Source organism: Plecotus auritus (assembly GCF_963455305.1).
Source record: "Plecotus auritus genome assembly, chromosome: 4".
In the NCBI taxonomy this organism is placed as follows: domain Eukaryota; kingdom Metazoa; phylum Chordata; class Mammalia; order Chiroptera; family Vespertilionidae; genus Plecotus; species Plecotus auritus.
Window position 1 is genome coordinate 119,881,081 of NC_137775.1, and position 23,240 is coordinate 119,904,320.

General features: G+C 41.1%; 1 protein-coding gene across 1 annotated transcript in view; it reads left to right on the top strand.

The window, feature by feature from the left end:
- CPED1 (cadherin like and PC-esterase domain containing 1) overlaps nucleotides 1-23,240 on the top strand; it is a 294,491-nt gene that overhangs the window by 252,364 nt on the left and 18,887 nt on the right. Inside the window, exons 18-21 of the mRNA XM_080665547.1 lie at nucleotides 16,612-16,832; nucleotides 17,080-17,181; nucleotides 17,585-17,672; nucleotides 21,618-21,764. Of these exons, the coding sequence (XP_080521673.1) occupies nucleotides 16,612-16,832; nucleotides 17,080-17,181; nucleotides 17,585-17,672; nucleotides 21,618-21,764 (558 nt within the window). The remainder of the gene's footprint in view (nucleotides 1-16,611; nucleotides 16,833-17,079; nucleotides 17,182-17,584; nucleotides 17,673-21,617; nucleotides 21,765-23,240) is intronic.

A 23,240-nucleotide genomic window follows, 5' to 3' on the forward strand; every position in this document is an offset into this window, starting at 1 on the left:
ATCCCATTCCATGCTAGTTTTCTCAGCAAAAATTGGGAAGGGCTCGCCATGTCCGCTGACAGCTGGCCGTTCGGAGCAGCTGGCCTTGACAACTGCAGCTCTAGCAGAGCACAGCAGGCCACACAGCCATCTGCAGCTGGCACAGCAGTGCAATGCTCCTGCATGTCCGACTCCCTTCTGCTGGGGCTGACCGAGAGCATGGCCTGGTCTCTGCACACTGGCCTTGCGCTGTTCTTCACGTTCCCGAGCAGGGCTCGCAGGGTCCTCCTTGGGCACCTTGCCTTTAGTGCGGCTTCTGAGCTGGTTTCTTGGCCAGGCAGGCTTCTTGCGAGGCGCATTCTGACAAGGTCCAGTCCAGCAGAGCTCTTGGATGTGCGAGCTGGGCACATAGGCTGAGATGCTTGGTTACTATGAAGTAATTAAGCCTCATCCAGATTTTCAAAGCTCGTCTATTACATGGGCATTTCCATAAAAAATTGTAAACTCTTACCTATGGACAAGATTGAGTTAAAAAACTGATTTTTTAAAAAACACCTCTATTAATGCATAAAGAAACGGGCACTGGACTGGATGTATGCCAGTTTTCATATTTTCAGTTTATATTTTCTACTAGCAAATGATTTCAGAAGAATGAAAGGGTGAGAGGGCAGGGCTGAGGATGGACATATCCATGGTGATTACAATATAAACACCCCTATTCAGTAACCGAGACTATATCTAAAGATAAAGTAAGAAGGAAGAGAAAACATTTATAAATATTTTTATTAACTGAGCATTAATTCTGTACAGGAACTATGGTATTTTCTGACACCCTACATCTAAACAGACTGTTAGGTCCATGAAGGCAGGAAATGTGTGTGAATCATTGCCATAATCTCACTGTTAGCACAATTTTTGATACATAATAGTCACTGAATAAATATCTGTTGTATAATCAGATAAGTTAAAATCTTGTTTATTTCTAATCATAGTTCTGTGAGGTAGATACTATATCTATTGTTTTCCACTTAAGAAAATTAAAGCTCAGAGGTTAATTCATCCATGATGGCATAGGTCTTTGAGTGGCTACTATACAGACATTCTTAACCATCAACTTGGACAATCAAACCTTTATATCTTAGAAATGCAGGAATGGAAGCAATAAAAGTAGTTGTTGCCATAACAATCAGATTTCTCTAAACTCTTTCAGAATACCATTCTGACCTCAGAATTTAGAGGATTCAGGAAAATTCCAAAATGTCACAATCTATTAACCTGAAGGGCAGTAGATATTAATTTAAGTTCATCACTAAATCCCATGGCTTTGGACATGGCATATATTTTTTCTCAGACTCATTTTCTTTATTTATAAAACTAGAGGCCCGATGCATAAAAATTCGTGCAAGAATGGGTCTTCCTTCCCCTGGCTGCCGGCACCGTCTTCGCTCGAGCTGGAGCCACCATTTTGCTCTGGCCCAGAACCACCTTTCCACTTTCCCATGCTGCCCAGAGGCCCGGAGCAGCTGGGGCGGTGCAGAACACCTGTGTGTCCCGCCCTGCGCCTGGCTGCTCAGTGCCTGTGTATGCAAATTAACCTGCCATCTTTGTTGGGCTAATTTGCATACTGACTCCTGATTGGCTGGTGGGTGTTGTGAAGGTATGGTCAATTTGCATCTTACTCTTTTATTAGTGTAGATAATAAGTCTACGTAACCTAATCCTATGCTGTAGATTAATCAACATTGTAGAAAGCTAAAGCCTTCCTTCCTGTCTATCTGAAAATATCATGTATTGGGTAGCTTAAAGAGATACTTATTTCTCACAGTTTTGAAGGCTGAGAAGTCCAAGATCTGGGTGCCTCTTTGCTGTGTCCCCACAAAGCACAGAGAGAGCACTCTGGTCTCCTCCTCTTCCTATAAGGATTAGCCTCCACTCTTGTGACCACATCTAAATCTAATTACCTCCCGAAGGCTCTACCTCCTAATATCATCACATGGGGGTTAGGGTTTCAACATATAAATTTGAGGGGAACATAAACATGAAGTCCCTAATACTGTCTTTGCTAATTTTAAAGTTAATTATTCACAACTTTACAAAGTAATGGTAAGAAAAAGGGAAGATCACTTTTTCCTACCTATTAGACAGATTCAATATTGCAAAGTCTAAAAATAAAGGCCTATGTTCATATTAGGTGATACGAGCAGAAACCTGACTTCTTTGCAGGAAAGACTTATCTTGGTGATTTTCCTCGTGCAGAGTTGTCCTTCAGACCTGCATGCTCTGAAACTCAATTCACCAGCACATTGGCAATGATCCTACAGAGTCTGTTTTGTTTTCCAGGATGCTAATTTCCTCTATACACAACAGGGAAGCATTGTACATTTTAAGCAGAGTAGTGGCAAAACCAAAATTAGAAAGCTCATCCCGTAGAGGTATGGAGACTGCCTGAGGGAAGGAGGAAATGGGTGCTGGGGAGATGAAGGCTGTTTTATGGAAAAATTCAGTCATGCAACACTGAGGAAGCAAGAAAAAGTGTAGAATTTGTATAGAATAACCCATCGATGGAAAAACTAATGCAAACATACTTACATACACAGAAAATTTCTGGAAGTAGCAAACAGTTCAGAGTGATTGCATAAGAGGGAAGGAGTGAAAGAGGCTGGGATGTTGACAGGACTGGCTATAAATTTTTCAAGGCCCAGTAAAAAATGAAAATGCAGGACTCTGTGTTCAGAATTGTTAAGAATTTCAAGAAGACAACAGCAGCACAATAAACCAAGCACAGGACCCATGCAACTGTTGAAGTCACATGCCCATGAAGCAGGCTCGGTAGTAAAGAAGGGTTGGTGATAGGTGAAGAGATCTGTCTAACTATCCATATTATTTTCATTTTTTTACAATGTGTAAGCATTTTGTAAATCCAAAAACCCATATTTTAAAATGTTGTATAAATCAGAACAAGGACAAAAACAGCGGAAATGCTTGGAGGAAGAGCCTGAGGAAGATAATTTATACTTAGAATCAGAAGACTTGGTAATATACAGGCAGGTACATATGTTCATACACCACACAATCCAGAAATAATTGTATAAACAACCTATATAATAAAAGGCTAAAATCAAATTGACCAAACAGTGGAATGACCGGTCGCTATGATGCTCAATGCAGGAACTGCCCCCTTGTGATCAGTGAGCTTCCACAGGGGGAGCACCGCTAAGCCAGAAGCCGGACATCCCCCCGAGGGTCCCGGACTGCGAGAGGGTGCAGGCCGGGCTGAGGGAAGCTCCCCCTCCGCCCCTGCCAAGTACACAAATGTCATGCACCGGGCCTCTGGTTTAAAATAATAACTATGCAGATTAAAAATGGCGGCAGAGTAAGTGAATGCTGCACGGTCATGCTCCCAGGACCAAACTGGAATTACAACTAAAATACAGAAAAACTTCCTGAATAATTAACTGGACACTAGCTGATAACCGAGGATGGAAAGTGGAGACCACATAGAGACTGTAGGAGGGGTGAAGGCGTGAAAGGATTGGCCAGGCTCCCACAGACAGCAAATGAAGTTCCAGAGAGATGTCTCAGCTGCAGGGGGTTGCCACTGAGAACTCTGGGGTCTAATCCCCAAGCTGGGCCTCCCAGCAGAGAGCACCAGAACTAAGAAGGATGCCCACATAACATCTGGCTGTGAAAAGCAGCAAGGTTGCTGTCTGCCAGGGAGAGATAGCTGGAAATGCAGACACCCTCTTAAAGGGCCAATGCACAAAATTTCCTGTATGTCCTTTGTGCTCCAGCAGAGGGAGGACAGAGTGGACTGGAGCTGTGTGAGCAGAAGCCAGGGTTGGGGATCCTGGGGTTAGAGCTCAGTAGGCAGACCTCTGTTTTCCTGTGCTGAGTCATTCCCTCTCACTGTGGAAGTCATCTTTCTCATGCAGACAATTGGTATCTAGGTTGTTTTGCCTGGGGAAAGACAGTAGACCTACCCTATTGGAAAACACCTTGCCCCACAGTGTGGAGTTTCTGCAGCTCATTAAAAGACTGAGAATAACAACTAGCCTCCAGGCAGAAGCAATGCCCCCACCCTGTTGGGAAAAATTCTCACCACACCTATGGACAATTTCTTTAGAGCTACTCAAGACTAAATCCAATTAGTCTTCAAGCAGAAGCAGTTTCTGGAGGTTCTGAGTCTTTGCCTGATCTAATTCATCAGAAACAACATTTGACATTGTCCTGCACTAAAGATTTAGTGGCATAGCAGATCTACATAATAGTCACAAACCCAAATAGGCACCCAAAATGAGGAGACAAAGAAACAACCCCCAAATAAAAGAACAAGAGAATTATCCAGAAGAAGAGATAAATGAAATGTAGATAAGAAATTTATCTGACAGTTCAGAATAATGATGGTAAAGATGCTCAACAGCATGAGAAAATATATAGTAACTATGAAAACAGAAATAAAGGATGACATAGCACAAATAAAGAACACATTGGAAGGAATACACAACAGATTAGGGTAAGCTGAGGGACAGATTAGGGTAAGCTGAGGATCAGATCAGTGAATTAGCAGACAAGGTAGAAAAAATTCACTCAATCAGAGAACCAAAAAGAAAAAAAAAACTATTAAAAAACATGAGGACAGCTTAAGGGAGCTGTGGGACAACATGAAACATAACAATATTCACATAGCAGGTATGCCAGAAGAGGCAGAAAGTGAGAAAGGGATAGAAAATGTGTTTGAAGAAATAATGGCAGAAAACTTCCCTAACCTGGTGAAGGAAAAAGTCACACAAGTTCAGGAGGCACAGAGAGTCCCAAGCAAGAAGGACCCAAACAGGTTCACACCCACACACATCATAAGAGCCTCAGATTCTACAGTTTTGATTCCATCAAACAAAGTGATTTTGTATTTATCAAAACCCATCAGAGTAACTCTACTGCCCTGTATCAGAAACCTTGCAATATCAGGTATCCCTAACATGTTACCACAGAGGAGGGTCCAATTTAACAAAGGTAAGTGCAGAATACTTTCTATAATTTCTGCGATGTTATGTTCATTCATCCAGCTTTTGTTGAGCTAAGAGTCTATTCCAAGTGCATACATCATATTCCTCCAAGGTGTTAAATCTCTAACAGAAGACAAGTGAGAGAAGCAATCATTACAGTATTCTGTGATAATTGCAGAAGTGGGAGAAGCACAGAGGCAGGTACCTGACCCGGGCACGCAGGTTCTGGAAAAGTTGCTAAAAGTGGTAGTGACAGACAATCTACCAATCATATTACTTTGAAACAGTTTAAATAAACTAAAAAAAAAAAAAATAAGAACCTTTATTTTCCAATTGAGAGTCCTATCACTCAAGCCTAGTGCTTTCTTTGATTCCCCTCTCACTGGAGGGAACAGAGGATAGAGGGAACAGACCAAGCAGGGGAGGCAGGCACTAGAGATGACTCCAAGTGTCTTATTTTTTTGTATGTTCTAATTTTTGCATCTTGGCTTATGGGAATTTTCAGACATACCTAAACATGCATATTCTAATGGTATAGTAGCCTTACTAACCTGAAGACTTTCAATTAATATGTAAATCTCAGGTTTTTGCAGTGAGAATCCAAAAGCTCCACTTATACCAGGAATAAGTAGTGAAAACATGTCATGCTACAAAAAGCAGAACTTTATTTTATATCCTAAGCAAGGCCAGCTTCTTCTTTGGGGATGTGCAGTCATCTTTCTTCGAAGAATCAGATTAAAAGGCAACAGAATTGGACTGGAAAGGCGAGAGTTATTGGAAACAACTACTTGAAAATTCAAAAAGTATTATGCTCTCTTTAGAATTTCCAAGTAGTCGTTTCTTTCCACTGAGTTTCCTTATGTCCTTATTATGACCTTTTACATCTTTTTACTACTGTGTTACATTGATGAATGTCAGACTATACTTGGAACCTGTGGGGAAGGAACAGGACACACATTAACTGGGATTCTAAAAAGGGTTCAAGCCCTAACCAGTTTGGCTCAGTGGATAGAGCATTGGCCTGTGGACTCAAGGGTCTCAGGTTCGATTCCAGTCAAGGGCATGTACCTTGGTTGCGGGCACATCCCTAGTAGAGGGTGTGCAGGAGGCAGCTGATTGATGTTTCTCTCTCATTGATGTTTCTAACTCTCTGTCCCTCTCCCTTCCTCTCTGTAAAAAAAATCAATAAAATATATTTTTAATAAATAAATAAAAAGGGTTCAATTTTCAGTAACTTTGACCAGGATTCCCAATGGCACCAAGCAGGACCATACTTTCTATACTTCAGTCAACAGTTACCTTCACCTCAGCGAGGTGAACAGGAGACTTGTCTGTGGGGGAATATAGAACAAAGTGTCTCCTGGAAGCATTTGTGTCCCGTTTCTATGGCATACTTGCTTGGGTATGGAGGGTAGGTACATGTGGGACTCTTTAAACTCTACATTTATCCAAATATGAGTTATTTTATTTTTAGGTTTTTGCATATACACTGAGTGGCCAGATTATTATGATCTCTGAATGCATAATATTCTGGCCACTCGGTATATATATATACTAGAGGCCCAGTGCACAAAATTTGTGCACGGGGGGGGGGGGCGGGGGTGTCCCTCAGCCCAGCCTGTACCCTCTCCAATCTGGGACATCTCTCTCACAATCCAGGACTGCTGGCTCCCAACTGCTCGCCTGCCTGCCTTCCTGATTGCCCCTAACCTCTTCTGCCTGTCAGCCTGATCACCCCCTAACCACTCCCCTGCCCGCCTGATTGATGCCTAACTGTTCCCCTGCCAGCCTGTTTGCCCCTAACAGCCCTCCCCTGCAGGCTGGTCACCCCTAACTGCCCTCCCCTGCTGGCCTGATCGCCCACAACTGCCCTCCCTTGCAGACCTGGTCCCTCCCAACGGCCCTCCCCTGCTGGCCATCTTGTGGCGGCAATCTTGTGTCCACATGAGGGCAGCCATCTTTGACCACATGGGGGCAGCCATCTTGTGTGTTGGAGTGATGGTCAATTTGCATATTAATCATATATATATATATATATTAGAGGCCCAGTGCATGAATTCGTGCATGTGTGGGGTCCAGCCAGCCTGGCCAGGGGGAGGTTTTGTGATGTGTAATTACGTTGAATCAAAGCAAAATTAATTGAAAAAATGTAAACTATGTTTTTTATTATACTCTCACACGTTTTAGATACACAGCTCTTAATAGACCATGAATTGAATTTATAAAAATTGATCAGAGCATAACTTTGTAATAATAGTGCAAAATAATAAGAAATGGTTTAGAAATGTGATCATCACATTTGCAACTGGAAAAAATGTAGGAGCCTTACCAAACTGAGTTAAACAAGCCCTTATTTAGGCTGTCAGTTCAAAACCTAGTTCAGAATTCAAACCACTAATAAACTATCTGAGAGAAGAGTGCAAGTAGGAAAGGGAAATATAAAAAGGCAGTATTTACTGAACGTACTTAAACTCAGCTGTTAAAACAGGAAATGTAACTTACATTTTAGAGTAATGTTTGCAAGTTAAGTCATTTTGTGGATTTAAAGCTGTTTACATTTTTTAAAGTGTGGCTACTTTATAATAAGATGTTCTAATATATAAGTTCCATTATAGTTACAACAATCATTCATTGTTGCTTGTCAGTTTCAATAAAAAGGGGAGGATAGAAGAAAAGGAGGGTACCTCACTCTCACCAGGAAAGGATGACCTATTCATTAATGCCCACAATCCAGATGGAATGGCAATATAGATGAACAGGCAGCCAGAAGATCTATGTCTAGATGATATTGTTTAGTTGCTTGTTTTTCTTTTTTTGGCCAAATTCCATGCATTTGAGAGTGATTTGCCTAAATGTCCATTTACATTTGTTCTTGACCCCAAAGAGCAGTTTGGTTGGTCATCTAAAGCCAATGTAATCAAAATGCATCATTAGAAAACATTTGTTGTAATCATATAACATTGCACAGAGAGATGTTTTGTTGAGCTAGATTTTCATCATGTCCTAAATATAATTAGCCATCTGATCAGTTTCAACTTCATGTGAGCTCCGTCCCTCCTTGCCTCAGTTAGAAATGAGTATTTTTCTTATGAGAGCAATGTAGGTCAATCATGGGCTTATCAGAATCACTGTGAGCTTCCTAAATACACTTGGCCCTGGATTAGACATAGTGAGTAAAACTCCACTTCACTTTCATCCCTTTATGTACAGATATAAAAGCTCTCCAATAAGTAGGCACTGCCTAAATTAATGGACAAGTAGCTCCTATTACAGTCCTATGGACCTTCCCCTCTTGGAAGGTTCCAGTGAATTCCAGCCAGAGTCCTGTTGGATCTGAAGAAATATCCCCACTTCTGTGAATATTGAAAATAGAACCTACGAAGGAGGAAAGGGAGGAAGAAGGGAAGTGATTTTATGAAAAGGTTCTTCCCCCTGCCTATTGATCCTACATATACTTAGTTCTTTCCCAGCCTCGACAGATCAAAAGAATCTAAGACGCTAACAAGATCCAGACAACTTGCTGTCTTTATTGATTCAACCCAGATAGCCACTAGTAATTTTCTTTTCATTTCTTCATAACTTGACCTGTGCAGTTACTTTTGGTGATTCTGGAAAAGGAGGTAATGTAATACATAGTTTCATGTTTAAGTATCACCATTGTTAGTTTCCTTCATTCATGATAAAATAAAATGGTATAAAAGTATCCTATATAATAAAAGCCTAATATGCAAAGTGTCCAACCTTTCATTCGACCGTTCGACCAGTTGTTATGATGCACACTGACCACCAGGGGGCAGATGCTCCGACAGGTAGGTTAGCTTGCTGCTGGGGTCTGGCCAATCAGGACTGGGCAAGCCGGCTAGACATGCCCTGGAGCCCTTTCGCAGTTCCTCCCCAGCCGGCCAACCTCCCTCAGTCCCTCCCCGGCCACCGGCCCTATTGGGACTGGGCAAGACACCCTGGAGCCCTCCTATAATCCCTCCCTGGCTCCAATCATGCATCGGTGGGGTCCCTTGGCCTGGCCTGTGAGGATCGGGCCGAAACCGGCTCTTCGACATCCCACGAGGGGTCCCGGATTGCGAGAGGGTGCAGGCCAGGCCAAGGGACCCCACTGGTGCATGAATCCATGCACCGGGCCTCTAGTTTTATTATAAATTTAAATAAAAAATTCCCCAAATCTTGGTTATAGTTCCACAAATAAATGATATTCTTGCTATTATTCATCCCAGTTCTCTACAAATAGTTCTTTTATGCATCATATAGACTGTAAATCAGCCTTTCATGTACTTCACACTTTGGCTAATTCACAGGTGGAAAATCTGATTTGAGGTTTTAGTTTTCCCTCAGGAAAACATAGCCATGTAGGAGAATGTATAAAGTCTGGCTAAGTGTTCATCAAACTCATTTTCTCTCTGGAAATTAGTTGTGTGGCCATGGGACTGAGTTCTTTTTAAAAAATACATATAGTTTTATTGATTTCAGAGAGAAAGGGAGAGAGAGATAGAAACATCAATTATGAGAATCATTGATCGGCTGCCTCCTGCACACCCCACACTGGGGATCAAGCCTGCAATCCGGGCACATGCCTTTACCCAGAATGCATAGGTCGAGGCTCACCCACTGAGCCACACTGGCTGGGCAATGACTGAGTTCTAACGAATGGTGTGTGACAGCTCCCAGGCTAAACCTGGCAGCTCTTTACTCCTTATTTCCCCCCCCACCCCCGCCTACAATGGGCTGTCAGTGCTCAAGGAATTCCTGGAAACCATACATGAAGAAGACATAATCCAGTCTTTCTGGGACTGAATGACCTCCCTGCCCCCACCCCCTCACATACACCTGCCTAGAACCACCGGACTGTTTTCCCAAGGGAGAAATAAACTTCAATTTTGTTTAAGCCATTGTACCTTTAGGGACTCAATTTGTCACAGCACCAAATTTATCCCATCTAATATGAGGACTGTCACTGAGAAATTAGAAATGAAAATAAAGATAGACAGTTTTATGGTTTTTTTAATAAAAAGACTATTTGAAAATAAGCTTCAAACTTTACTAGAGCCTAGAAACATGACGTGCTTGTAGGTCCTGTGGCCCGTGAAGATGTGTAAAAGAGTGGGGAAAATACCTGCCCTTATATACTTTTTGGTGACTCACCGCATGGTGATCTCAGGAATGAAACAGATGCAAACCTTTTCTAAACACATCTTTGTGTCCAGCGGATGAGCTGAGATCCAGGCTTGACTAACACATCTGGACACAGGTGTTTCTGCTGTGCTCCTGCGCTCACCTTGATGGAGACAGCCTCCCCTTTTTGCACTGTAGGGCCAGAAAAGAGATGCTGCACAGAAAATGCAATTCAATCTTTGGAATAAAGTTGATCCTGTGATTTGGAATCCAAAATGTGATTAATATTATTCCTGTGATTGGTTTATTGAACCAAGGTTCAATCCCAACTCTCTTAAGCCATTGTTCTACATAATGATAAAGCTTACTTAAGCTGATTATCACTAAATATTTTACACGAATTTTCAAAGTGGATTTATTGTTATTGATGCTGCTGTTGCCATTCTTTTACTATCATAAAAAGCCAATATATGTTCATTTTACAAAATACAAATTAACAAAAAGAATAAACTGTCATCCTTTTTAAAAAATATATATTTTATTGATTTTTTACAGAAAGGAAGGGAGAAGGATAGAGTTAGAAACATCAATGAGATGAGAGAGAAACATCAATCAGTTGCCTCCTGCACACTCCCTACTGGGGATGTGCCCGCAATCAAGGTACATGCCCTTGACTGGAATCAAATCTAGGACCTTTCAGTCCGCAGGCTGATGCTCTATCCACTGAGCCAAACTGGTTAGGGCAAACTGTCATCTTCTTAATATCACAGCAGTCCTTGGGTAGTCAGACTTCTTACATAGCATCTCCAAGTTCCAAGTGTGAGTGCTTTTTGCAGCGAGAGAGAAGCCACATTGCCTTTAGGCTCACAAGTCACACAGCATCACTCTGTCAGACTCTACTCATTGCAGCAGTCACAGCCCACTCAGGTTCAAGGGGGAGGGGACGTGGAACCCACCTTCCAATGGCAGAAGTGCCAAATGATTTAGGGACCATGCTGTAAAACCACTGCAGCTTTATTAGTTAGTACCCTGGTTGCAAGTCACAGAAGTCTCAGGTAGGATGGGCTGAAGTAATAAGGACATGAGTTTTCTGACATGACCAGGCATACAGAGGTACAGATGTTCCAGGTTAGTTTAGTCACTCAACAATTTTTCAGAGCCCCGTGCTTTCCGTCTTTCCATTCCATGCTCAGCATATCAGCAACATTTGGTCTCATGGTCACACCTATCTGCCGCAGTTCTGGTGTCACTAGGAATTGGGTCTCACATTCACAGAAGATGGACTTTGACTTGGGTTGATCAATTTTTCTTAAGAAGGTAAACCTTTCCTTCAAGTCCCCAGAAATCTCTTCGCGCCTCAGTGGCTGCCACTGGACCACGTGATTTCTCCCTTGGCAAAAACTAGGGGAAAACCTGTCTGGTATTTTTGTTTTTCTAAGGTGAAAAGTGAGTTCTGCAGAAAGGAAAGGGGATGTGAATAATTGTTGGTAGGACAGTCCTTTCCGACTTCTCATGGTCCACGTATAAAAGATGTTTACATTTATATGGCACAGTAGAGGAAACTAGAGGGCTTAGGGGGTATCTTTATGGGGTTTGCTTTAAAAATGTTGTTCTTATGTAATTATAAGAAAAAATTAAATAGAAAGATGTCAAAAATTACATTTGTAAAAACTTCAAATAAAACCTTTTTTATTTTAAAACCGAATAAACTGCTATGATATCACCACTTTGAAATATCCACAAATAAGTTTCTAGGACCTTTCCTATGCGTCCACATACTTTACTTTTACAAAAATGCAGTCATTATTTCTCTTCTGATTGTAATCAGCTTTTTAGGAAAACTACTGTGACATCTTCTCCATCACAATAGATTCAGATTACAATATCACTCCTAAAAAGATGAAAGGAATTCAAATATATAATTATACCTTAATATAATCAATCAAATAAACATTGATGTTATTTCAGATTTGTTTTTCTTTTAAAGTATATTTTAATAGACATTCTTAAATATTTCACATAAGTGGAATTTCTTAAAATCTGCCAATTTATACACACAACAGCAATGTTTACATTTATCCATTTGACAGTGAGAATCAAGTTTTATGACAGGCCCTATTCTGAACACTTTGAATTCAGCAGTTAAAACAAACAAAAAAAAGACAAAAACTTTCTCCTGCTGCTTACACAGTAGTATATGAGAGGGTCCATTTCTCTGAACTCATAATATCATTGGGGCTTTTCAAATTATGATGGGGGGGGGAATTATTTCATTGTTGTGTTGCTAATATAGATTTTTTTATACTTGCTAACTGGTTATTTGTATTTCATGATCACATTTTCTTTCTTTGATTGCATATGCTAACCAACACCTGTGCCTGCTAACAAGGCAATAATTTTCACAGGAGCAAAGAGTTATTTAAAAAGTTATATGGCTAGTTGTGAATATTTGTTATGGTGATTTAGACCTTTTAACGTAGAAGTTGACCTACAAATTTCCTTTTAAATCATCAAATTGAATGCTTTAAAAGATAAAAAGATTGAATATGAATCATCTGACTGAAAAGAACCACTCTAATTCTTGATATTTTTCAATTGTGTGTGTGTGTGTGTGCACCTAAAAAGCTGACATTTTGAAGTTAGACATCATCTAGTTAGAAATACCAATGAATCTCTTAACAAAAACTGTCACCTACAAAACAAAGAAATCTTAAAGTCACAACTGCATCTTCACTGTAGTTATAATTTCTCATTCCCACCTTTCCTAAATAGAATGGCACTGGGATAAAATCATTCCTTAGAAAACTGTCTTCACAGAGTGTGTCTACTGAACTTGAGAAATGCCATCTAGAATTTGCAGTATAGACGAACTAGTTTTTGCAGATGGTGGTGGCAACACTTCCTTCTCCCATCCAGGTGCCTCTTGTTAGTCACCAATCAGCAATGGAGACCTGACAGGCAGTTCTGAGTGTTCGTTTGCACAGGGCGGTAATGTCTCCTCCAGTTCTCTCTCCCAGAGCTTCAGTTTCACCTTTCACCCTACAAGTGCTGTAGCAGGTTTGGGAGGGCAAGCAAGAGACTGTTGTGATTTAGACATCTCCTGTCTTCTCTGACCTGTTCTTTAGATGAGCTCATTTAAAGAGCCTCACAGTGCACTGGAGGGCACGCTGGCAGCTCTTAAAATCGCTGCTTGCCTTCCCCATGTCCTAATGCTATCTCACTTTCCTGGTGAGCTTACCAGGTGTCAGGAAGCAGACAAGCCTTTTAAATCTCACCGGAGTCCTCGAAGGTGGGCTACTAACATTCCCCTGTTTCACATAAGGGGATGAACTCCTGCGGAGGTCACAAAATTTGCCTGGGACAGTCTAGTTGATAAATAACAGCACCTAGAATTCTGTAACATGACTTTGCTTCTGATATGGTTTGGTGGACTGCGTCTTCAAAGGACTGCAAAACTAGATGACTTTTCTCTCAGTAACAAGCAGCTACTTTGATTTTTTTAGCCTCTGTATTTCTCTGTGAAGCCCACTGTACAGACACCAGTGATCTGACTGGCTGCCTGGAGATACCTAGGAGGGACTGTATCTTGATACTAAAATAAAAAGAATCTGTAAGAAAAACCTCTGGTGGCAATCTAGTTTAAAAGCTAGATCTCAAAGGCCTGTTATAGGTATTATTAGCTGAATTGTGTTCTCGCTCAACCAAATTCATACGTTGAAGTCCTAACTCCCAGTGCCTCTGAAGGTGACTGTATCTGGAGAGAGGGCCTTTATAAAGATAATTAAGGTAAAATAAGGTCATATGAGTTAGCTGTCATCCAATATGACTGGTGTCCTTATAAAAAAAGATTAGGCCTAGGCACACACAGAAGAAACCATGTGAAGACCCAGGAAGAAGGTGGCCATCTATATACCAAGAAGAGGGGCCCTCAGAAGCACCCAACCACGCAAATACCTTGATCATGGATTTCTAGTCTCAGAATCATGAAAAAAAAAATTTATTTAAGTCACCCAATCTGTGGTACATTGTTATTGTAGCCCAGCAGTCTAATACAAATGGAATTTTGTAATTACTAATATCTAAAATTAAGAGCTTTCCTGATTATTCAAAGTTCTCTTCTAAAAAATCAGAAATCTTGGCCAGTAAGAGGAATTTCAAGAATTCTTTTTTATGCTGGAATTTTATTGCCCCAAATAGAACTCGATTGAGAGGATCAGTGATTGAGGCCTTGACACCTTATGTTATTCAACTTAGCTTGATGATGCTTACCATAACAGTGTTTGATCCAAAGGCAAATTGCAGGTGCTCCCTAGATTTCTTCATACAGCTACTGAAATATACTTACCATGGAAAGAACATACCTTTGCAGAGTCTCACTAAGTTTGCTGTGGACAGGCAAGTGCAGTGGTGCCTGGGAATTATGGCAATGACTGCTGTTAAAATCAGAAGTAGGTGCATGGCTCATGGAAATAGAAATCCCAGCCAAGAGAGAAAAAACTAAAGAACAAAATAAACCTATCCAAAGACATTAAGACAAAAGTCCCTTGACTTTCAGTTCAATAAATATTTTCTTTTAAAACCAGTTTATAAGTCAAATATGTATTATAACAAAGTTGTTAAATTTATTTGTATTTATTATTGATTTTTTAGAGAAAAAGGAAGGGAGAGGGTTAGAAACAGAAACATCGATGGGAAAGAAACATCAATAGGTTGACTTCTGCATGCCCCCTACTGGGGAATCAAGCCTGCAAGCCGGGAATCAAACCAGTGACTTCTTGGTTCCTGGGTCGACACTCAACCACTGAGCCACACTGACTGGACTCAATAAATGTATTTAAAGCTCATGTATTGTACTGTAGAGGAAAATAGAATTTAGATACCGAATACTTCATGATATGATGTGAGAAAAAAAGACAGACAAAAAAGCCATAATTTCATGTAGTCTTGGGTAAAATTTGCAAAGGAAATAAAAATTGTAATGAAATCAGGGGACAGCGAAGGTCATGCTGGCTGGGGCATTGGACATTTTGTCGGGTCTGGAGGTTGTGTAGCATTTACTCAGGTGTGGTTGCAGGGAGAGTGAAGCTTTCTAAGCAGGTGGGTTAGCACAAGGAAAAACAGATGCTGTTGAGTGCAAATCGTGCTCAGTGAAAAAGTAGGAATCTGAGAGGGAGCATTTGAGAGGATGGGGCCATTGACCTGCACTTGGAGTTAAGGGAGCTGAGTTTGAGTCTTGTGTTCCTCAAATTGCTCATTTGCAAAACAGAAATAATGGTTCAGTCCTCACAATTATGATGATTAAAAGTGAGTACTTCGTGAAATCTCCACCTAGCAAAGCCTGATATGCAATAACAATTCAGCAAATGTTAGCTGATCCTAAGAGGTTAGCCTTGATTCTATAAGTAATAGGAGCCAATAGGGTTTTTGAGCATGAAAGTAAGATGACTAGAGCTAGACATTTGGAAATGTATCCCAGTAACACAGTGTGCAGAACAAATTAGAGAGGGCAGCCATTGTGCAAGAAGGAAGGCCTGCCCATTAGGAAAACATTAGCAACAATAGCACAGCTTTGAAGCCATGGGGGCCTGAAGTGGGGCTGTGCTGGGGAAATGGGAAGGAGAGTATGGTGTAAGAGATTCCATGTAAATGGCACTAGGATCTGCACCCTGGGATATAAATGGCTGTTCAGAAAAGCAGATCCTAGTCCTGTGGCTTTTTCTCAAGTAGTGGCATGACCTCTTCTGAGCTATGTAACCTCCGTGGATTCCAAATTTGCTCATCTACACTAATAAAAGAGAAATATGCAAATTAACCATCACTCCACTATGCCCACCAGCCAATCAGGAGAAAATATGTAAATTAGAAGGACAAAGATGGCGGCCGCCCAGCAGCTCCAGGTGTGGAGTGGCCGGGCGGGGCAGGACACCTGCTATGAGAGGGAGGGTGGGGGGCGAAGGTGGCACTCCGGCCGCAGCAAAGATGAAGAAGGCAGACTCTGGCTGGAGTCTGCAGCAAAGACATAGAAGGCAGACTCTGGCCAGAGCGAAGGACTGGGTCCCGGGTGCCGGAGGAAAACCGGTGCTGGAAGCCAAGGGAAGGAAAGCCTATTGCACGAATCTCTTTGTGCAATGGGCCTCTAGTGTATGCAATAAAAAGTGATTGGAAAATCTCTAAGTATTCTTATAGCGCTAAACTTCTTTGTGCCTATTTGAATCAATAAAACTTTTTAAGTATGAGAAAGTAAAGATAGGGGAGACAGATAATTTGAACATGAAGCAAGAAGCTTTAAACATATTAGTGTGTCAGTAGATTGTCATTCTAGGAATATGGAAAAGAAAAATAAACAGGTTTGGGGGAAATATAATGAATGTCATTTCTAATAGTTTGAAGGGCTGTCCTTCAAACACATAGACATGTGGGTTTATGAATATTCAACAAAGTATTTTATATTATATCCTACACCATGTACACATCATATTTGAAAGCAAATTTTTTTTAATTTATAGATTCTTTTCATTGGCGATTCAACCAACAGAGGGATGATGTACTATCTGATTGAAAGACTGAACGAAACCTTGCAGGAATGGCAGAAGGTGCATGGCACTAAGTTCTACCACAATGTCAATGGTGGGAAGACTTTGATCAGTTATTCCTACTATCCTCAGTTCTGGATAAGCCCTTCATTGAGACCAACGTTTGAAAAGGCCCTTGAGCATCTCTTGCAAAGGTACAATGGAACTATTGAGAAGAGCACAGTGCCACAACGCACTTGTTATTTTACTAGTGGTCATAATTGCTCACCCTATATCAAAGGTGCTGAAAGCAAGTAATATGGCTGAAAATGAGTTGGCAATGACAAAGAGGTCCTGTGATCAGGATGTCAGATATGGTTCAATGAAATGTGAGGCAATGCTGTTAAAATATTTACCATCTGTTTCAAGGCAACATGTGTTGTTTTTCTTTCTGGATTTCAGATCACGTCCTCTGGAGAATTCGAGCCAGACTGTATTGGTTGTTGGTGGTGTTCAGTGGCTTAATTCCAATCATCTGCAAATTATTCACAAGGTTCTGAAGAGGTACATTTCTGTAACAGTAACTGTCATTAGGATTCTAGTAAAAAAAAAAATTACTCTTGATTTGATGGAATTTTATCAAGATTTTATTTAAAGACCAACTTGTTTAGAATTAAGTAAGTACTTAAAGTCCTGTTTAAAATATTTCAAAATACCTTTGTATCCAACCACAAGATGGCTCTTCAGTATCCAAATTTACATTAACTACAGATCAAAACATGCCCACTGACATGTAAAACTCTATCCACACAAAAAAAATGAACATACATCAAATCTATAAAATGAGAAATTAGTCCAACTGCCAATTACCACATTCTAAAGAACTTTCATGTATTTGTTTATGGAAACATGATTGTCTAGAAATATAATTGATGTTCTTGACTTTAAAATTCTAATTATTTCACAGGGAAAATTTACTCAATATCCTTGTGATCATCAAAACTTTGGGAATCGGATTTCATCTGCCAGTGGATGGAGTGCATTTCTTAACACAAGTAAGGCCATTCTGTCCAGGCTGTGTGAACTTCATGCTTCCTTTCTTTGTTGATGTCTGAAAAGGACTGAAAGGCAACACATAATATTCAGCAACCTTTATAAAAATCAAGGGAGATGATATACTTATGGATTATGGTTTTAAATCAGTTAGAATTATTCCTGGAGGTAAGGAGCCCATAAGCCATGTGTGTTGTACATACTTTGAGTTCATAAAAGAAGAAAGGGGGTGCCAAACTATGAAAAAGTAAGAACTGAGGGTAGATGAGAGAGATTGTGCTTTAGGTATCTCCTTACCCTGCGAATGTTTCATACACCTTTGGAGGCTCATGCTGAAACCACACATGAAATTGTCAGTATCAATGAATACTTTGGGAAAGAGTGGCTTTTTTGAAGATGATGTTTGACTGATTGCTTTAAAAATCATCTTGGAAGTAGTATCATTAGTAGTATAACTCTGGCTAGAAAGTCATAAATGAAAGGAGTTAGAGGCCTCTGACCAGTTCTTATAGAATTTAGTAAATGAGTCTCAGCACTGAATTGAAGTCTCAGAAAAGAACAGAAAGACATCTGTAGGTAAAGGAACCAGCTGTTCTTGTTCAAGCCAGGAGAATTCTTGGCAGTGGGGTTTGTGTGTGATTGCTCCAGGGAGGTCAGGAGCACTGGGAATTGGGGAGACCGTAAGCTGTCCATTAAATACATAAGCCAAGTGATATTTACTTTTGTGTCAATGTGAGCGCTCCTAGCTTTCCCCAGCATATATTACACAACGCCCCGCCCCTATCTTGAAACTATGTCTGCATAGATGCCGGTTCTGTTATCCAGTGGTCGGCAAACTGCGGCTCACGAGCCACATGCGGCTCTTTGGCCCCTTGAGTGTGGGTCTTCCACAAAATACCACGTGCGGACGTGCACGTACAGTGCGATTGAAACTTCATGGCCCATGCGCAGAAGTCAGTTTTCAGCTCTCAAAAGAAATTTCAATCATTGTACTGTTGATATTTGGCTCTGTTGACTAATGAGTTTGCCGACCACTGTGTTATACAAAAGCAGGAGAACTGATAGAAAGTGGCCCAAGTAGAGCCTCCAAATTCATCTCCTTGGTGTTAGTATTGGCTAAAGGGTTGAGATATTTAGTATCTGGGGTAGCTGAAGAGTTTTAGACTGTTGAGGATTAGAAGAGGGATCCTTTGATCATTTTTACAATCGGTTATGAGTGGAATCTCCTTTACTGTTATCTGAAGACTACAGGTCAATATTGCAACTCCTTATTGAAGACACTGGTAGCTCTACTTTGCCTCTTTGACTGCAGCTCCTCACGGGAACTAGAATTCTGTAGCTGCTGCTTATATTTAGTTTATTAAGTTTGAATCAGTTCATCTTGGCAGACAGCAAACATTTCTTCAGCACTTACTGTGTACCATATATCGTGTTAAACATTATGCCTCCCCCTGGGCTTTGATGGTGTTCATCGGTCCTTTAAAACTGAGTAAAGACAAAAGGATGGAGCCAGAAGGCGGGGAAAACGATAGAATGGAAGAGACAATAGCAATGGAAGCAGAAAATAAATCTGAACTCCTCATCATACGCTTGCATGGCTTTTCAGACTGGGCCTCTGCTTTCCTCTGTGCACTTATCCCTTGGGCTCCCTGGATATGCACACATGTCTATACACACAGACGCACAACACTGCTGAGCTCGGTCATGCTGAGCACGTTTTAGCTTCTCAAGCATGTCATGCTCTCAGTCACCTTCAGAAATCACTACTCCCTTTTCTTGGAGCCCACTCTTTCACAACCTCCTCCCGTGGGTAACCTCCAAGCACCCTTAAAGTGTTAGTTTACATGCTATTTCCTCTGGGGAGACTTAATGGGCACATGGGACTCGATGGTCTATTCCTGCTATGAGCTCCTATAATATCCTTTTGTGTCCTCATGCATGTCACCCATCTGATATTAGTCCTTGGTTGCCTGTCTCCCCTGCTAGAATAACCTCTGTGATTGGAGAGACCTGCATTGCTCATTCTGGTACTCCTAGCACAAAACACAATTGTCAACACGTAGTAAACTCTCAAAAAATATATATTCCCAAGTGGGTGAGTGACACTTTGTATGATTTGGCTACTCCCAGATTGCCCCTTTAGGATTGAGACATTCATTCCCCGTGGCTGCTGGTTATGTGGCCTAATAAGGACTTACACGTGAATCTTAGCAGGAATTGCCTTTTGCTGCAGAAACCCAACCCCCTTTCCTTAATGTGGGCCATTATCTCAGAAGATCCTTCCTCTAGAACCCCTAGTGGGATCCACAAAGCCTCTGTTTCAACCACATCACTCTTCTATAGATGTTGATCCCTGTTAGTCTCCTGCATTCAAATTTCCATCTAATTGTCTATTTCCCAGAGAACCAACCTTTCTCTAGACACTGCTTTCTCTAAAGTTCCATGTATCCTTCATAATTAGACATATTAGACTTGAGAAAATGCTTGTACTAGACAAGAAAAAAGCCTGAGGATCATTTTTCATGTGATAGCACAGACAAAATTCACATCTGTCTCCTTTCCTTCGTATGTCTTCTTTATGAACCTTTTCTATTCATGATCTTTATTTGCGGGGAAACACTCTTCTTTGAATGTCACATAAAAATAGTTATGTGAGCACATTGGAGATAGAAAATTAGACATATTTGTACTGCTTTTACTTTACGATTGGATTAACAAATGCAAGCAATTTGCATTTTTACATAGAGAATGAAAATAATTTTTGTTCTTTAGAAAAGGCAGAGAGAGTGCAATTCCCTCTCTTTGTCAGAATGGGTTTGCCAAGAAACAGACACTAAGATGGGGTGAGCAGAAGAAGGGGGGTTAGAGGGAGAGCGCCTGGGAAGACTGAGGGAAGAGGAGTAGTCAGGAAGACTTTCAGACAACAGCACCCAATGCATATCACTCAACATTGCACCAAATGTTTTGTAGTCACTATGAATTGAGACCTGTGTTTGGGTATAATGAGTCTGACATGAAGGGTGTGGAAGAATTAGGAGGTACATAGGAAGAGACTAGGACCACAGGTCAGTCTGAGAAAATGTTGGCCAAGCCGATGAGGAATCCTGAGCTAGGGTAGAGGAGGAGTTCCTCCTCTTGACAGTAGACCTGAACTAGAACTCCAACCTTGGACATGGAGGGAAGGAGGGAGAGAAGGAGGGATATGATCCAGAAGCAGCAGCACTCAATTCTGCTGCTCCTAGAAGCACACTTCTACCCCCGCTCCCCACCCCTCCCACCCTCACTGGCAGTCCTGTCTCTGCTCAGGAGTCACCTCTCCAAGCCTCTCTGTCCAGCTGTCCCCTTGCACCTGGCAGAGCTATTCCCTTTTGCCTACTAGCCAGAGCCTGGTGGGTTTGCCTGCAATGAAAGACTTAGTAAATGTATGCATATCTTTCTCCTATTAGAATGTAATGTCTTAAGATCAGGGCCCATGATTTACTTATTCTTGTATTCCTATTCCTCAGCATAGAGCTAAGCACAAAACATATACTAATTAATATTCAAATGAATAAAAATCCAAATAGATGGGGATAACGTTTGTGATTTCAAATCTTGGCTTTTAAACAGAGAATTTTAGAGACTTCAAAGGATCTTTACGGGCAAAACAAAACAAAACAAAACAAAAAAAACCCGAATGACTTTTTATGGTAGGGAAAGTTCTAAACTGTGAGTCACTCTACATATTTATGTATTGCTGTTTTATACATACACAGGTGTTTACACTTATATTTTAAGTAAAAAATTAGAACACCTCTTTATTTAAGAAATATAGGTAAAATTAATTCTTTATCTCAAAATAAGACCAAACTGTAGAAAAGATGCCCTTTACACAATTTCTATCTGATTTAGTAAATTGTAAACAATGCTCTTAATAAAAATTCTCATTCTTCTGCTTTGCAATACAGAGGGAACTTCAGAACTTATGGAAAGAAAATGTGATTATTCTGGACACTGCAAAAAAGTATGGCTATGAAGTGGTTGACACCTTCACTATAACCATGGGGCGCTACAAAGAGTTTTTGCAGGGAGCCTGTGGGTGCCATTTCCATGAGGTATTTATTCTGGCTTTCTGACTTTTTTAGCTTTTGGGTTTTTTTTGATTTCTCATTGTGTTTTTAATAGCATCGTCAGTCTTATTTTACATTAAAATCTATGGCAGGAGGAGATGAGATGATTTGTTCATCACTCAGCCGAAGCATGTGGTAATCACAACTCAAGGCTCTACGAAACGAGGTGCTTTTTAAAAAGTTGTGTTTGCATAGATACTTGGAAACTGGGATCTCAGGTCAATGCAAGAAGATGGCAACCTGGACAGCACCTGGACGCTGAGCCTTCCCTGAGGAATGGTGTCCCAAGATGTGGCAGATTCCTTTAGTGGAGGCAGCTTGAGGATCCAGAGTATTTAATATGATAACTAACAAATGATCTTCCTCCTTTGGAGTAGTCAATGCACAACAGGAGGGCCTATCTTTTTACTAATCCCCCCGCCCCTCGTGGTGAAAATTATGTCATTTGTAATAAGTAATTAAATAGGCTTAGCTGATACGGTGATAATAGAAAATAATTTTATCCTTTTTTCTTTGTCCTTTCAAATCCCCCTGTGGATTATTACCTCCCTACCTCTTGAATAAAATCTTGGTATATCCCATAACTTAAAAACCACTTTCAGATAATCAAAGGACCCCCATCATTTTCAGGCACAGAAGAACATCACTTCAATACTAAAATTGTCCAGGCCTGTGTTAATGCCCACATAACATGATTTCCTTCCCCCAGCTTAGACCTGCCTCATCTTGAGAGCCTGAAATAGGAGAGAAGGAGCCAGGGACTTCTTTCCTATTTCCCTACTCTTCTCCTCCCACCCCTCTTCATTGGGTCAGGTGAGGGAGGACATATTAAGGGCAACAAAAGTCTTACTCAGTGTGCTCTCTGGGGATAGAATGCTAATTCCTTCTTTTTAGGGTGCTTTTGTGCACTTTCTTGAAGACAGCTCCCAGTGGGCCCCCCAGAGATAACTTCCTGGGTAAAGACCAATCCCACTCACTGCTGCATTCCTTCATTGGCCCTTTGACTTCCAATTGCCCATCCTTCTGTTGGAGGGGGGGGGTCATGTTGCCCCTCTAGGCATCCTCTTGGAAGATATTCAAAATGGCACTGGGCTTGCTATATTCAGTTGCCCAGATTTGGTCCACAAGAAACACCCATGCATCCTTGCTCAGCTGTTGCTAGAAATACGGTTAGCTCCAGGTCAGCCCTCTCTCTGTTTCTCGCTCTTTCTTGCTTTTGCTTTCACTTCCACTCTTCCTCTCTCATTTTCTCTGCTACAGGGAAGCGGAACTTTAGCCAGAGTCTTATCCCAGTCCTAATGCATCCCAATCCCCAACATGTCCATCTCTCCAAGTTGGTCTCTTGACACCCCATCTCACTTAGCTTAGAGCAAGGCTGGAGGAGCTCGCCAGAGGGAAGAAGACCACAAAGTATTTGGAAAACTTCTCACATAAAATTTCTCGCTCTTCATCTTCATTTCC